This window comes from Macaca mulatta, chromosome 2 (genome assembly GCF_049350105.2).
Source record: "Macaca mulatta isolate MMU2019108-1 chromosome 2, T2T-MMU8v2.0, whole genome shotgun sequence".
NCBI classification, from domain to species: domain Eukaryota; kingdom Metazoa; phylum Chordata; class Mammalia; order Primates; family Cercopithecidae; genus Macaca; species Macaca mulatta.
This window is the reverse complement of record NC_133407.1, coordinates 98,388,274-98,403,365: the sequence shown is the minus strand read 5'-3', so window position 1 is coordinate 98,403,365 and position 15,092 is coordinate 98,388,274. Positions and strand designations below refer to the sequence as shown.

The window sequence follows — 15,092 nt, the reverse complement described above, 5'->3', positions numbered from 1 at the left end:
ACTGTGCCTTTATTGGAGTGTATATCATGAGACATACATGTGTGTGTATTCTTTTGTGCTTTTTTGTTGTTGTTGTTGTTGTTTGTTTTCCTGAGACAGAGTCTCACTCTGTCGCCCAGGCAGGAGTGCAGTGGCATGATCTTGGCTCACTGCAACCTCTGCCTCCCAGGTTCAAGCGATTCTCCTGCCTCAGCCTCCCAAGTAGCTCAGATTACAGGTGCCCGCCACCATGCCTGGCTAATTTTTTTATTTTTAGTAGAGATGGGGTGTCACCGTATTGGCCAGGCTGGTCTCAAACTCCTAGACCTCATGATCCACCTGCCTCGGCCTCCCAAAGTGCTGGGATTACAGGCAGGAGCCACCATGCTCGGCCTAATTTTTGCATTTTTAGTAAAGAGAGGGTGTCATCTGTCTCCTGACCTCAAGTGATCCACCCGCCTTGCTCTCCCAAAGTGCTGGGATTACAGGCTTGAGCCACCATGCCCAACCATGTGTGTGTATTCTTAATTAATATTCCCAGCAACCCCTGCAAGGTAGGTCATATTGTGTCAATTCAAAAATATAGAAATAAAGAGACAGACTAAATGATTTGCCCAAGGGCACATGGCAAGTAAATGACTGAACTGTGGCTTGAACCCAGGCCTTTCTGCCTTCTCACCACAGCTCCTTCAGCTCCAGTAAGCTCTCTCCAAAACAAGACATTGTATTTTGGGTATCTGATGGGTTAATTGACTCTTGTGGGTTAGCCTGGGAATCCAACCTCAACATAACATTGTTTCTATGGGGAAATGTGCTCAGAGTGACAAACAACTGGCTTAACCAAGGAACTTTTGTAACCCGACCTATCATAAAGCAGGCACTGCCTCGTGTTCAGAAAGACTGGCGGGGGAGCAAGAGGGGAGAACAGGATCAGTCAGCCTGCATCCCCTCAGACTCTGCGATCCCATTCCAGTCTAGCTGTAGGTTTGCCAAGGAACAACCATCTCACACATCTACAAATAGCCACCGTAGTACCTACCGCAGGGGGTAGATGTGAGGATCAAAAGAGCAGGACCTTTGAGTGTAGAAAGCAGCCAGTGCAGGTCAAACCCACAGTCAACATTTGTGAAGTGGGAAGTGAGATTCCTCCCAACAGCTGGGGGCTGGCAGAACTCAGCTGGCTCCCTCAGGACCCACCTGGCGGTCACGGTACTGTGAGGGTGTGGACCTGCTTCCAGGGTTTGCCTCTGCTCCTCCAGACAGTTCCACATTTTAGTCTTGGTTGATTGGGACCCAGGAAGTCACCTTCCACAGCGAGAGGCTCAGCTCCAACAGGGCAGCTACCTTCTCTAAGCCTTCAAGGCTCAAGTTCTAACACGAGGCCTCGCCCACCTGTGTCTTCACTGTCCCCTTTGCCTTCAGATACCAGTTCCCAGGGCTGATGGATGTGTAAATGCTGGAAAGCACAGCTAAGGAATCACTACAGAACCTCAGCAGTGAGCATTCCTGTCCGCCTTTTCCCCGTCCCTCCAGGCAGGGATTTCTTTTTGTCCCAGTATTTGACTTTGCTCTCTGATAACTGCCAAGAGCAAGCTTATTCCGTGCCCTCCAGCCTCCGCCAAATCGGCCTGAAGGGGATTTTCTTTCCATGAATAACTCTTCAAAGGGAGAAAGGATTGCTAAGAAGCAGCCAAACTGTGAGGGTTTCTTCTTTCTTTCCTTTTTCCTTTTGGATGAGGGAAAGGAGCTATTTTCTCTTGGTGAGGACAGATACTAACTGGACAAACACCCTGGAGACCAAGGCCATCAGGAAAGGAAACCCCTGACAACATGGTCCTGGCTTTGCCTTTCCCTCAGCATTCTCCCCTGAGGGCCACCCCCAAAGTGGTGCCTTTCACAGCACACGGCCGGCCATTGTCCAGTCAGGATGCTGGGCCTTTGGAGAGACTCTCTGGCCTCAGAGGGGCAGTGTCTGCGAGCACATTTGGTAACAGTGGATCATGAGTCTCAGAGAAACCTTCTTGTTGCGGCCTGTGTGTGTGCCCGCACGTGCACACGTGTGTCCTTGTGTGCTGCACTGGGAAAGGATCCGATTTCAGACTTTGGCAGTCTTCGTGCTTGGAGTCCTGCCCTTAGGAGGAGATACTGTCAGGTGCCAGACAGAATTCGGAGAGCCTATCAAAGGAGAATGTGTCCTTGGTCCACAGAAACACACTCTCTTATATGGAAGAGAAGGGTCACTGTTCAGAGGCAGTAGATTCTTAGGTACCCAGAATTACCCTTGAAGGGGTATGGAGGCTGCTCTACACACGAGGCTCATGAGTTTGGCCCTTTGTTAGTCTGGGACAAGAGTGGAGACTGGAGACCAATGGGGAGGTCCAGATCACTGACTCTGCTAAAGAGTGTCAGGGTCCCAGCCTACCTCAAGCTGGAATCCTACAGCCATATAGGTGGCCCATGTGGTAGATGTGAGTAAACCCAGCCCACAAGCATGAATGAGAATGACTCACAGCTTTGCAGTCACTAGCTCTGGTGACTTTGGTTGACTTTTCTGTTTCTCTAAGGTGCCTCTGGGGCATAGCAACAGGAGCCAGGGAGAGTAAACCAGTAAGGAGTATGAGCTGGAAGACGGGGTTTGTATTCCAGCTCCGTACCTCCCAGCTGCATCATCAAGAACTGATCTCGGTTTCTTAAGCTGTACCATGAGAAGGCTGCCATAGCTTAGAAGAGAACCACCAGCCATCCCTGGTATAGAGTAGTAATTTTACATGTACCCTTATACTATGGAATAGTGCACTATTTTTATTCATTCTCCCACTGCCTCCCGCCATGGGTGCCATATTGAATAAGACTTTTGTCAGCCATAAAGCTGTTCTAAATAATCATTTGTTTCCCCATTTTTATTATTCAGGATTCAATTGCCATTCAATCCGTGTCTCTGGTTACCAAGCAGTAACTGATATAACTGATTTAATTCCATTGCCCATCAAAAAAATTATCATTTAACCCACTAGTTAGTCTATGCTGTCTTTATTATGATTAAATGCACAAATACTATTTTACATTAAGAAATATTAACAGCAGCTCATGGACTCCATTCATACTTTGGAAGACTCTTTGGAACCTGTGATCCCCCAGCTATAAGTCCCTGAACCCTGAAAACCTTTTAAGTGCAAACAGTATGTCATCTGTGATTTTACAGTTAATTTCTCACATATGAAAATGACTCAAGAAGTGTCTTTAGAGGTTATTAAGAGGATTCCATAGTTATACAATAAAATACATCCTATGCAAGTTTCTCCCTCCTTCCTCAGTCTTTTTATTTTCCTGAGCCCCTTCTTGAGATCTCCCCTTTCCTGTTCTCCATCTCTCTGCCCACCCTTTCTGGTCTCTGGCCTCCAGTCTTCCCATCATTCACCACCCGAGACTTTTCTGAGTGCCATGAACACCAGTCTTGTCCCAAGTATGGAAAAAAGCCAGGGAATACCTTGCCCCTTGAAGCTGAAACACATCGAGCCAACACAAATCTGTTGGCAGGAACAGCAGGCACAAGAGTCACATTCAGAGTACAAAAACAGCTATTTATAAAGCCTCCTTCCTGATTGCTGGGTGTTCACTTTCCCTTGAACCAAAGGGGCCACTGCCCCCTCTTGGAAAAGATGATTCCATCCACAGCTCTGTGCCTGAGGATCACTGAGTGCCTGTTCTGATGAGCAGTGAGAGCTGGGGACAGCATGCAGGGTGGATTAGATGTGGTGACACACTCTCTGATGGGCCAAGGCAGCTGGGTGTGCGGGTAACACAGATGGCCTCTGCAGCACCTGTGAGGTGACAGTCATGGGCCCCTTATAGGACTTGACATCCTGGCCTTAGAGCAAACCCCACCTGCCTTTGCTTTTTTTTTTTTTTTTTTAACTCTTGATGGAAACTTTGGTTAACATAGTTACTAAGCTTCCAAAGGTATTTGAGATTCAAGTAATGTAAAATGTTAACAGGCAAAGTAGTGTCAATATTATTACTAATATTTATCAGTCAATTATAATTCAACTCTTATTGCATTTCACTGTTCTGCATTTCTATTATACCTGATTTGCTAAATTATTATTTACCTTAGTAATCCAATGCTAGTCTATTATCTTCAGTAGTGGTAGCAATAACACCACTAATTACCCAGCAAATCCCAAATGGGATTGAGAGCATTTGTTTTGTTTTTTAATGGAGATGAACCTGATGAAAATTTATAATTCATATACAGAAATGTCCTGTTGGCTAGCTACAGTTTTCCCAAATGTGTAGTTTTTGGCTTAGGTTCTTAAAAACTTGAATTAGTTGCCAATTCCAATAATCAGATTTTATATGAAAATATATTTCTGGATTCTCTTTCAAAAATGTCAGCTCTGACAATACTTGGGCCCACACTCCTACATGGCAGCAGTTGTGGAACACGTGAGTCCTCCCATCCTGTTCTGAATTGTGTCATCTCAAGTTGTGTCTGGGGAGCTTGGAGAAACCTTGGAAAGCAGTTGGTCCGAGTCCTTCATTTTTTTTTTTTTTCAGACGGAGTCTCGCTCTGTCGCCAGGCTGGAGTGCAGTGGTACGATCTTGGCTCACTGCAACCTCCATCTCCCTGGTTCAAGCGATTCTCCTGCCTCAGCTTCCCGAGTAGCTAGGATTACAGGCATGCACCACCACGCCCAGCTAATTTTTTGCATTTTTAGTAGAGACTGGGTTTCACCATGTTGGCCAGGATGGTCTCGATCTCCTGACCTCATGATCCACCTACCTCAGCCTCCCAAAGTGCTGGGATTACAGGCGTGAGCCCCTGTGCCCGGCCCCAAGCCCTTCATTTTTAAGATGAGGAATCTGAGGCCTAGAGATGCTGAGTGACTCTCATGAAGTCAGGTGCTGGTGTGTTTGATAATGGGGTCTGGGAGGCAGCTTTGCCCGCTGGTGCAGCACGGTCTCCACTAAATCATTCTGCCCTCCCTGCATGCAACACAGAACACCATCTTGTGGGTGGCATCTGTTTCACCAGGCCTCCCAACCTAATGCTAACTGACACCCAAGGCCTAAGTAACTATGTGAGGCATGAGTCACTCCGAGAACCTGATTATCAAAGTCCAAACCACAAAGAGGAATACCTTCACTTCAAGGGCTTCTATTTCTAGAAATAACTGTAGTGTTCTCTGTGTAGACTTCTAAGCCCAAATAAATGTTTTCATGTTTTGACAACTTCAAAAGCCCGTTGCCCTTAAAACTTCCTTGATTCTCAGGAAAGGGTCCCCAGAAGCTCGGGGTGGTATAGGAAGCTGAGTACGTAGCCTCTGCTGGTAAAGTGAATGGCCAGCAGCTAGCTGGGTTTCACTGTGGACATCCTTGAAAACAGGCTATTCATAGCTGTCAGGATGATGGATTCCAGCCCTAAATTGCTGACAAACATGAAAGAACATTTTTAGTTAGTCTCATTTTTTCTCTCATCTGTCTAATGAAAAGATTCAACTAGCTAGTGTGCAATTGATGTTGTTTTCTTATAAGCCAGGGGGCAACTAAGAAAACGCAGAAATAGAGTTGAGCCATGGTGTCACTATTTGTTTTGCCATTTCTCCATGTGGCTGAGAGTCCCTGGGAGCACACAGGAGGATCTTCTGCCTCAAGAATGGGTTCATCTGGGTAGTTCAGAGCCTGACAATAAACCTAGGAGTTTCATGGAACGGGAAATCAGCCTCAGAACAGCTGGTTCAGGATTAGTCATTTCCAGCTGAAAGGTGATTATAAGAGGGGAAAAAATGGTGGGCCAAAGACAACTTAGGAAGAGAGATGCAGAAAAAGCATTCCAGCAGCCATTAAAACATTGTTAGTTTTATTTTCTTCAAAAAATATCGGCCACCTACGATAGACTCCCCACAGGAGACCCGCCCTTACCCCTGCAGCCTTTGGGGAATGCGTCTTCTTCCAGTGATTGTGTCTCCTAGCAACAAGGAAGGAGAGCTACTGAGCACTTACTATGCATTAAACACCTGCTTGGTACTTTGCATTTGCCACATAAGCCTCACAACTTTGTGAGTAGAAAATAATGTTCCCATTTTGTAGAAGAAGTGAAGGTTCAAAGAATTTAAATAACTTGCCCAGCCAGTGAGTGGCAAAGCCAGTCATGAACCCTAGCCTCTCAGCTCTCAGATGCCATATTCTTGTACAATAGGAGATGAAACAGACAAACGCTCAGTGCCACATTCTGCAGCAATGGTCCTCCTACAAGGGCTAAGAGTAAAGTAGCTGGGGAGACATCTTCAAAAGAGAAGGAGGAACATTGCACTCAGGCTCTCTGGTGGTCAGGGAGAGTGGGGACTGCATCTCCCAGCTCAAACTGCAGGGTACCACATGTCTATAGGCTTTTCCTAAAGGCTTTGGAAACGGGTGGTGATGGTGGTGTGCTGGCGATGATAAAGCAAAAGGAAGATGAGGCAGAGAAGAATTCGCTTCCATCTGTGAATGTCCTTGTTTGTAGCAATAAGGAAGTCCTAGAGTAACCTACCAGTAAGCTTCTTCTGAGAACTGGTAGGTTCTCAGAGAAGGAGACGGTGTGTGTAAAATGTTTAGCAGAGTGCAAAACAAAGGGCCATGGGAATAGAATACATTCACTTCTAGCCAAAAATGCCTGCATTGAAAGAGGAGAAACAGAAGCATTTCCATTTTGAACATATCTAAAAGCCACGTCCCTCATGGGTCAGAGGTGCAATGTTAGGTCTTGGTGAAGCTATTAAAAGCGTATAGGCTCAGCCAGGCATGGTGGCTCACGCCTGTAATCCCAGTACTTTGGGAAGCCAAGGTGGGCAGATCACATAAGTCCAGGAGTTCAAGACCAACCTGGCCAACATGATGAAACCCCATCTCTACTAAAAATATAAAAACTAGCCGGGCATGGTGGCACATGCCTGTAATCCCAGCTACTCAGGAGGCTGAGGCATGAGAATCACTTGAACCGGGGAGGCAGAGGTTGCAGTGAGTCAAGATTGTTCCATTGCACTCCAGCCTGGGAGGTAGAATGAAACTCTGTCTCAAAAAAAGGGGGGGGGGCGGGGGCGGGGTCTTGCTTGTCTTATTCATCACTTATCTCCAAGCCCTATACAGCACCTGGCCCATAGTAGGGGTCCATAAATGTTCAGTGGATGGATGGATGAATGAAAAGATTAACCAAACACAAAAGTGTTGTCTTCCGGTTACAAAGATGACTGCCACAGGAGAATCAATATCCTGTGCCCCTCTGTCAGGAAATGACACCTGCCATCTACATGCTGTCTAAGACAAAAACTTGGCCATCGCTGTGACCCCTCTTTTTTGTTCTGTAAGCTAAAATAACTCCTAAATTGTAGCTTGTGACTCTCCCCTGCTCTTCTCTTCTAATACTATTGTCATGACCCTTGTTGAGGCCCTTCTCAGCTATCTCCTGGATTTCTACACCACCTCCAAACTATTTTCCAAACTTCCAGTCTGTACCTCCCTTTCCAGTCCCTTCTCCACAACTGGAACAGAATGATCTTTTAAAAACCAAAATCTGATCAGGTCAATACTGTCACCACCTCGCCCTCCCATACCACTTGAGAATGGTCCATGACTCCCAATAGAATTTTTTTTTTTTTTTGAGATGGGGGTCTCACTCTATCACCCAGGCTGGAGTGCAGTGGTGCATTCTCAGCTCACTGCGGCTTCTGCCTCCCAGGTTGAAGCAATTCTCCCACCTCAGCCTCCCAAGCTGGTGGGATTACCGGTGCCTGCCACCATACCTGGCTAATTTTTGCATTTTTAATAGAGACAGGGTTTCACCATGTTGGCCAGGCTGGTCTTGAACTCCTAACCTCAGGTGATCCACCTGCCTCTGCTTCCCAAAGCACTGGGATTACAGGCATGAGCCGTCGCGCCCCACCAGATTTTAAGATAAAGCACAAACCCCTACGTGTGGCATGCCCATCCTTCACAGTCTTGCTCCTGTCTGCCTCCAGCCTTACCTGGCCAAGCCCTACCTTGAGTTCTGTGTCCCCTCCGGCAAGACTATTCTCTCTCTTGCCTGTCCCATGGCCTAGCTTCTTTGTCTGCCTGAAATGCTCTTTCTCCACCTTCCATGTTTGCCTTCTACATCCTTCTAAGAACTGGGTGTCTCTCTCGCTACGAACCCCGGTGCCTGGTTCTTGGCTGACCACGCTGTGGTCTGCTTCCTGTCTGTCTTTCCCAGATGTCCAATGCATGGAATGCTATTTTGTTCTTTGTTGTACCTAGCACACCTTCTCCAGTCCCTGGCATGATGAATGTCTGTTGAATTGATGAATACTTCGTCTCACACCAAACCTGCAATTTCTCAGAAGTATATTAGCAATTAACATCACTTTGGCCAATTGTGTGACCAGTCAAGATAATTAATCAAGGATTAGGGTGTGGTATGATTCTGAAAAAATCTATTAAACTAGACATATGGGGAGCATATTTTTTTTCACCAAAAGTCAAGGCACATAATGTAGTAAATATGATCACATTTTTTCTTGCCTGGAAAAATATTAATATATAATATCTGTAGCTACACATCCTTATTTGTCATTTTTGCCTCACTATGTTATCCAAATATGCCAGCTCAAGACACTGAAATAATAATAGCGAATAAGTAAGTAGCTGGCATTCTTGATGAGCCTTCTATACAGCAAGCCTATGTGAAGTCCTTTGCTGTCATCTCATTTAACTTTTCAACTACCTCTTGAAGCAGATATTTTTCTTATCTCTATTTTAGAGATGAGGAAACTGAGGCTTAAAAATGTTAAATCACTTGTCAAAGGTTACACAGCCAGCAGTGAATGAGTAGTCCGTTTGATCTTCTCAGTTATTCTGCGATGCTGACCTAACCATGACCTCTTAACCTTTATTAGCTCATCAGAAGAGCTACTACTGGGCAAAAATAGCTGTGGCTTCCGGAAACTTTTATTAAAACTCTAAATCTCCTGGCAATAACTTTCAAAAGTCATGATTCAGGCCAGCAGTGATATTTGAAAATGGAATCACAAGCAAGTCTCCTGGCTACAGAGATCCTCTTGCTGCCAAAAAGGAATGCTCAGCTTTGGTATTTATGACAATCTGTGTTTTTCCTGTTCCTTAGTCTTTTGCCATCATTGACTGTGGAAAGGCACTGACCCTCATTCTGTCCTCCCTGGAGAATCCTCTCCTTCAGGTTTAACTGGTTCTGTCCTTTTCCATGTTTTCATTTCACTGGGATCTGCAGCAATGTTTCTCAGTCCTGTCCACTGACCGTTTGCATAATGATCACTTGGACACACATAAAAATGCACAATCCTGGGCCCCGTTCCCCAACTATCTCATAGAATCTCTATAGATTGGAGTCCTGGAAGCAGCATTTTAATCATATTTCCCGGGTAATTCTTATAAATACCAATGTTTGAGAACCACAGGCACAGTCTCCAGGTCCACATGACTCACAGTATCCCCTGGACCAGCAGCACTGAAAATGAGGAATCTTGGGCCCTAACCCTAAACCACTGAATCAGAATGTGCATCTTCATAAAATCCCCAAGTGATTAGACATTCACATTACTGTGCATACAGAGAATCAGTGATCTAGAACAATGTTTCCCACAATTATTTCCCATCATCATGGCATGCACAGAAAATGAAAATCTACGTATGGCGCACTGGGAATACAAATGAGAATGTTTGCCATGGCATTGGGGCTCAGCCTGTCCCAGATCCCACCTGGCCGCTCTGCAGGCTGAGGAGATTGACATCCCAGGTATGCCTGTGCCACACACAGCACATGGGTTGAGAAGCACTGGTCTGCTTACAGTATACCCAACTCTTCTAACTTTGTTCATGAGGCATAATTCCCACAGCTTGCTTACTCTTACTCTCTTCATCATTGATTAGTTCTTTTCATGCATACTAAGAGTCAGAAAAGTTATTTCCCAACCAACTAGATCTCAGAAGTCTTCATACAATGGAAGAACACAGTCTCATCTTCAAGTTCTAGGTAGACTCTTGGGAAAATCTGCAGAAAAGAGTTGTGTCTACTATTCTGGAGAGTCATCTGCTACAACCTAAGGAAGATGAGGAAAAAATAAGAGCCCTCTTCCCTCTGAAGACTGCTCCTTTCCCCTTCGTCTGCAAACCTGAGGAGAAAGGATTAGCACCATGCAAGGTGGCATCCTCTCTTCTGAGTGCCAAAAAGAATGTGATTTTGTTTAATCCTTCCTTAGCAAAATCTGTCAGCTCGTAAACTGGACAGGTGTCCCTTCTCTTAGCCAACCTCTGATAATGGGGTAACAGTTGGGGTGGAAGGAATGGAATACCTTCAGAAACATTTCCTAGTGAGACCATCTGATCCAAAGCACCAAGTGTCAGGACACACCATCTGATTTTGCAAAGCCCCCAGCTACATGAGAACCCCATTGATTGATTTCTTTTTTTTTCTCTTAAGGAAAAGGCTGAAAATTTTTAAAGCTTAAAGTAGTGAACTCTTACTATGAAGCAAATATGACAAGGCTTGCTCTTAACTGAAGGATTGCCATGGCCTAAGCAAATACATTTGAGGAAGGGGGGAGGTGATTATTACTACCAATCAACCCTTCTTTTTTTCTTGGCTGCAAATCTGTATCTAACTCTTGCCACTCTGCTTCCCCCAATCACAGCCTGGACAATGCAACACGCATTTTAGCTGGGTTAGTGTGGGGCTATCCCTCCTCTGTCCTAAGACTGCACATCCCTCAAGTCTTAGAAGAATCTTCCCTTTACACCCCAAACATACCCAAAAGAGAATTCTGCCTGAGTAATGGAAAGGACAGTGACCAGAGCACTGTATCGATATTTGCCACCTCTGGCTTGACTTCTCATAGAACTCTTTCCTTAATGCAGTTACAGAGACCTTCTTCCTGTTCGGACCAGGAAGCTCGGGGAGCAGTTGGTAGTTCACCCAGGGTTGCCGTGATGTCTAAGAAATAAGTGGATTTTCTCTAAGTTCCGAGCAAGAACAGTTGGTAAAAATTTCTATTCCTTGATCATCTAATTAACAAGTGCAGAAAATGTAAGATTGGGGAAATTGCTGAAGGCTCAGACCTCCCAATCCAAAGAACGTAGTTATTTTACATGACCATTTCAAGCATGGAATATTGAGGCATCTCTCTGCTTTGTGGTCCAGGATGAAGAACAAGCTCTGGTACTTTGAATTTGGTACCTCGGAGACTTTTGCAGCGACCTGCAAGAAACTGCATGACCACATTGAGTTGGAGGTAAGTTCCCAAGTGGGGAGAAGGCTTCCTGGATCTTGGTTCCGCTCCTGGATGGTCACACATGCAAAGGATGTATCCTCTCAGGACCTTAAGAGGTGACCCACAGTGTAGTCTGTGTTGTTTCTCCATCCTGTTCCAAAACACCTCCATACCCTCACTCAGAAGGCTCCAATGACCTGTCTAGAGAATCCCTTGGGGGCTCTGGAACTCAGAGGCCCCAAGACCCCTGAGCCACACTTCATTCCAGCCCTCAGCCCTCCTTCCATGGCCTTGCGATTGCCTCTTTTCTGAGAGGTAAAGTCTCCATTGCCGTCAGCACAGGGAGAGGGGCTGCTATTGGAGAGACAATGTCCCAAGCCTGGTAAAAGTCTGAGAACTGGTGTTACAGGGCAGCAGGGGTGGGGAGTATAGGAGCTGCAGCCAGACATCCCCCAGCTGATCTGCCTTGATTTTCACATCTGCTTCAAGGAGCTGACTCACAGTTACCCAGGGTCAGTTTTGTGGGTATGCAACCTTTGTGGTCACAAAATGTCCCTGTGCTTAGAAGGGCCCTTGGTTTCATGCTATTCTGTCACTCTCTTGCAATCCTTGATAATTTTCTAACAAAGAATCTGGCATTTTCATTTTGAACTAGGCCCCACCAATTATGTAGCCAATCCTGTTGGTGCACTTGTGTTTCACTAACTCTTCCGGCACTTGTAGGGGCCTGCCTCAGACAGTCTGCCTGCTGGCTCCCCTCCCCTAGTTGATAAGCTGCCCACTTCCCACCCTCTCACCCCACATTGGCTGGGCTTCGCTCCGGAAGCCATTTCATTGATGGCTATGAGGATAGCTCCTTGGTCTCTGGCCACCTGAAAGTCCAAACTTCTATGCACACCTGCTCCATGGGACTTTACGCCCATTGGTTCTCTTGTCCAGAGTTCTTGCTACCGGGCCTACCTTCCCACGAGATTTAGGCCTGTAGTCTTGTTTTCACTTGAGGAAAACAAGTGGAAGAGGCAGCCAGAGAGTTCAGCCAGGGTGGGCTCCTCTTGGCCCACCAGCTTGGCCTCTAAACCTGCACTGTAATCCAGTGGGACCTGGGCCTCCCTTGGAGGAGGCGCATGTGGCCTGGAGCAGTGTAGGAAAGCCCTGCCGCTCCCTGCCGGAAGGGCCCCTGTGCTCCTCACTCACAGGGAGTTTTCACAAACAAAACACGAAGCCAGAGGTTCTGTGCGGCTGCCTTTGACTCATCTGCCTGCCTCTCCCCTTCGGTTGCTGGGTTACCAATGCCAGGGTGGGAGGCGCCGATCTGGCTAATCCCCTGAACTTTTGGCCAGCTTGGTAAGAGGGCAGAGAGGCCAGGCGCCAGGGTATGTGTCCCCAGGTGCTACACAGAGAGTCTGAGAAGACGGTCCTCCTCTCTTGATGTGTGAACGCAGTGCTGGGAGCTGAGGAAGGAGGAGAGGCCTTGGCAGGGGAACCGAGTGTGGCTAACAGGGTTATGTGTGCATTTTTTCCCCTTGGCACGGCAGTCTGGTGGGGTCTCTTTAAATATACCACAAGTGAGGGACAGCCCTGGCCTAACCACAGCCAGCTGCAGGCGCACAGCGACTGCTTGTTCTCCCTGCAGCTGGCCTTGAAATTGTGCCCAGAATACAGCAACTTAGCTCCCCTGCCTCTGGCCTGCCCTCCCGGCTCCAGGCCCCACAGTCCCCTCTGGGTTTGAAAGACAGAGGCTCTTCCTCAACTGCAGAGGGGGCCTCGTTGCTAAAGACACTGGTGGCCTCTGGAGGGGGTGGGGTTGTTCACTGGTCTGGAGGGGGGGTGTTGTTGGGAGCTTTCAGAAGTACTTCCTGTTTTCCTTATCTCTCCATAATGAGTCTTTTTAGTATTTATTCATGAGGGTTAGCTGGGGGAGTGGGGCTGAGCATGTCATGTGATGGGCAGCTTCTGACAGCCCTTAGGATTGGGGCAGGCACCATTTCTGCATCCAGAGAATAGTGGTGGATGGTCTTGTGCCTTGTGATCCAGAGGGGGACTGAGAGAGACAGACAGGGGTGAGGCATGGGGTTAACAGGTGTAAGGAGACTGCAGAGCCTTGCAGGGAGATGGGAGAGTGTCAGGGGCCTCAGGAGGAGCTGGTAAGAGCAGCTATACTAAGGGACCTTCTAAACGTGGTTGCCGCAGACAACAGGCCAGGCCTTTGAGAACCAGCACATGACCCACCAGGCCAAGGCCATCTGATAACCTCACTGAGGCATTGCTACTACATTTCACCATCTTCAGTTCCCCACCACAGCCTTTATTTCAAAGTCACACAACCAACCCTGTGAACTAAGTAGTCCAGAGATTATTATCCCCATTTTATGGAGAAGCAAGCTGAGGCACAGAGATTTAGAAGGGTAAACTGGGCCAGGTGCAGTGGCTCACACTTGTAATCCCTAGCACTTTGGGAGGCCGAGGCAGGTGGATCACCAGAGGTCAGGAGTTCGAGACCAACCTGGCCAACATAGTAAAACACTGTTTCTACTAAAAGTACAAAAATTAGCCAGGTACGGTGGTGGGTGCCTGTAGTCCCAGCTCCTCCGGATGCTGAGACAGGAGAATCGCTTGAACCCAGGAGGCAGAGGCTGCAGTGAGCCGAGATCATGCCACTGCACTCCAGCCTGGGCAAGACAGAGCAAGACACCATCTTAAATTTAAAAAATAATAATAATAATAGGGTAAACCGAAGGGAGAGAAAAGTCCAGTGGGACAAGAAAAAGTCACGTGCTTTGACTGCCAACCATAGCATGTGCTAATACACGATGACCACACAGTGAGGCAAGTATTGTCACATTTTAAAAATGAGGCTCAGGTGCATTCAGTTTCTCAACCAAAACTTCATTGCTGAAAACTGATAAGAGAAAAGATTCTAGGTCTTTTAGAGTGATTTTAGCTTGGAACCCAATAAATAGAGATTTACCTAACAGGTGCTAGAAGCGGTAAAGTCTTCAGCAGGAGGCACTGTTTCTTCCTCCTTAATATGCTGATTTCCTCTCAGCTCATGCAGCTGGGCAGGTGTGCTGAGAAATGCTTTGCAAAGAACAGAAGACTCAGTCCTACTTCTCATTTGAGGAAGGAATAGATTCAGGCTGCATCATAGGAGAGAGAGTCAGAGAGGAGGAAAACTGCCTTAAAGTTTGCAAAAGGTCTTCCCACACAGCGTCTCATTTATTTTGACACACAAAACAGGCAGGGCCAATATTAATGTCCTCACTTTACGGATGAGGGAACTGAGGCTGACGGGTTCAGCGATTACAGGAAGGGCACAACTGTAAGGAACTTAGGGGAACAGACAGTGAAGTCTATTTCAGTTCTTCCTTTTTTTTTTCTCTTTTTTTTTTTTTTTTTTTTTTTTTGCCAATGTGGTAAAAAGTTGGATGGTGAAACTTAAAGCTCAAATGAGAGACTGCAGGGAAGGTCTCCATTAAAAGCCATTCGCGTGGCGAAGCGTGGTGTCTCACACCTGTGATCCCAGCACGTTGAGAAGCCAAGGTGGGCGGATCACCTGAGGTCAGGAGTTTGAGGCCAGCCTGGCCAACATGGTGAAACCCTGTCTCTACTAAAACTACAAAAATTAGCCGGGTGTGGTGGTGCAGGCCTATAATACCAGCTACTTGGGAGGCTGAGGCAGGAGGATGGCTTGAGCCTCGGAGGTAGAGGTTGCAGTGAGCCGAGATTGTGCCACTGCACTCCAGCCTGGGGGACAGAGCGAGACTCCGTCTCAAAAAAAAAAAAAGAAAAGAAAGCCATTCATGTGATATGCAGGTGATTTCTCTGAGGCTAGGGGCTGTTTGAGAAGGAATAAGAGAC

The 15,092-nt window shown here is 46.8% G+C and overlaps 1 protein-coding gene and 2 long non-coding RNA genes across 21 annotated transcripts in view; 2 read left to right on the top strand and 1 right to left on the bottom strand.

Moving 5' to 3' along the window:
- Nucleotides 1-15,092, top strand: part of DGKG (diacylglycerol kinase gamma) — a 211,807-nt gene that overhangs the window by 138,075 nt on the left and 58,640 nt on the right. For all 19 annotated transcript variants that reach the window (XR_013413764.1, XR_013413761.1, XR_013413759.1 and 16 more), the window contains one exon: nt 11,165-11,255. Coding sequence is in view for 13 of the 19 variants with exons in the window: in XM_028843920.2 (XP_028699753.2) it covers nt 11,165-11,255 (91 nt within the window). In the remaining 6 variants the exon portion in view is untranslated. The remainder of the gene's footprint in view (nt 1-11,164; nt 11,256-15,092) is intronic.
- LOC144339101 (uncharacterized) lies at nt 74-2,428 on the top strand. Its single transcript, XR_013413773.1, has 2 exons — nt 74-217; nt 352-2,428. It is a non-coding gene; the product is annotated as an uncharacterized LOC144339101 (long non-coding RNA).
- On the bottom strand, nt 798-15,027 carry LOC144339102 (uncharacterized). The gene is made up of 2 exons (XR_013413774.1): nt 14,761-15,027; nt 798-3,063 (listed from the first exon to the last, which is right to left on the bottom strand). It is a non-coding gene; the product is annotated as an uncharacterized LOC144339102 (long non-coding RNA).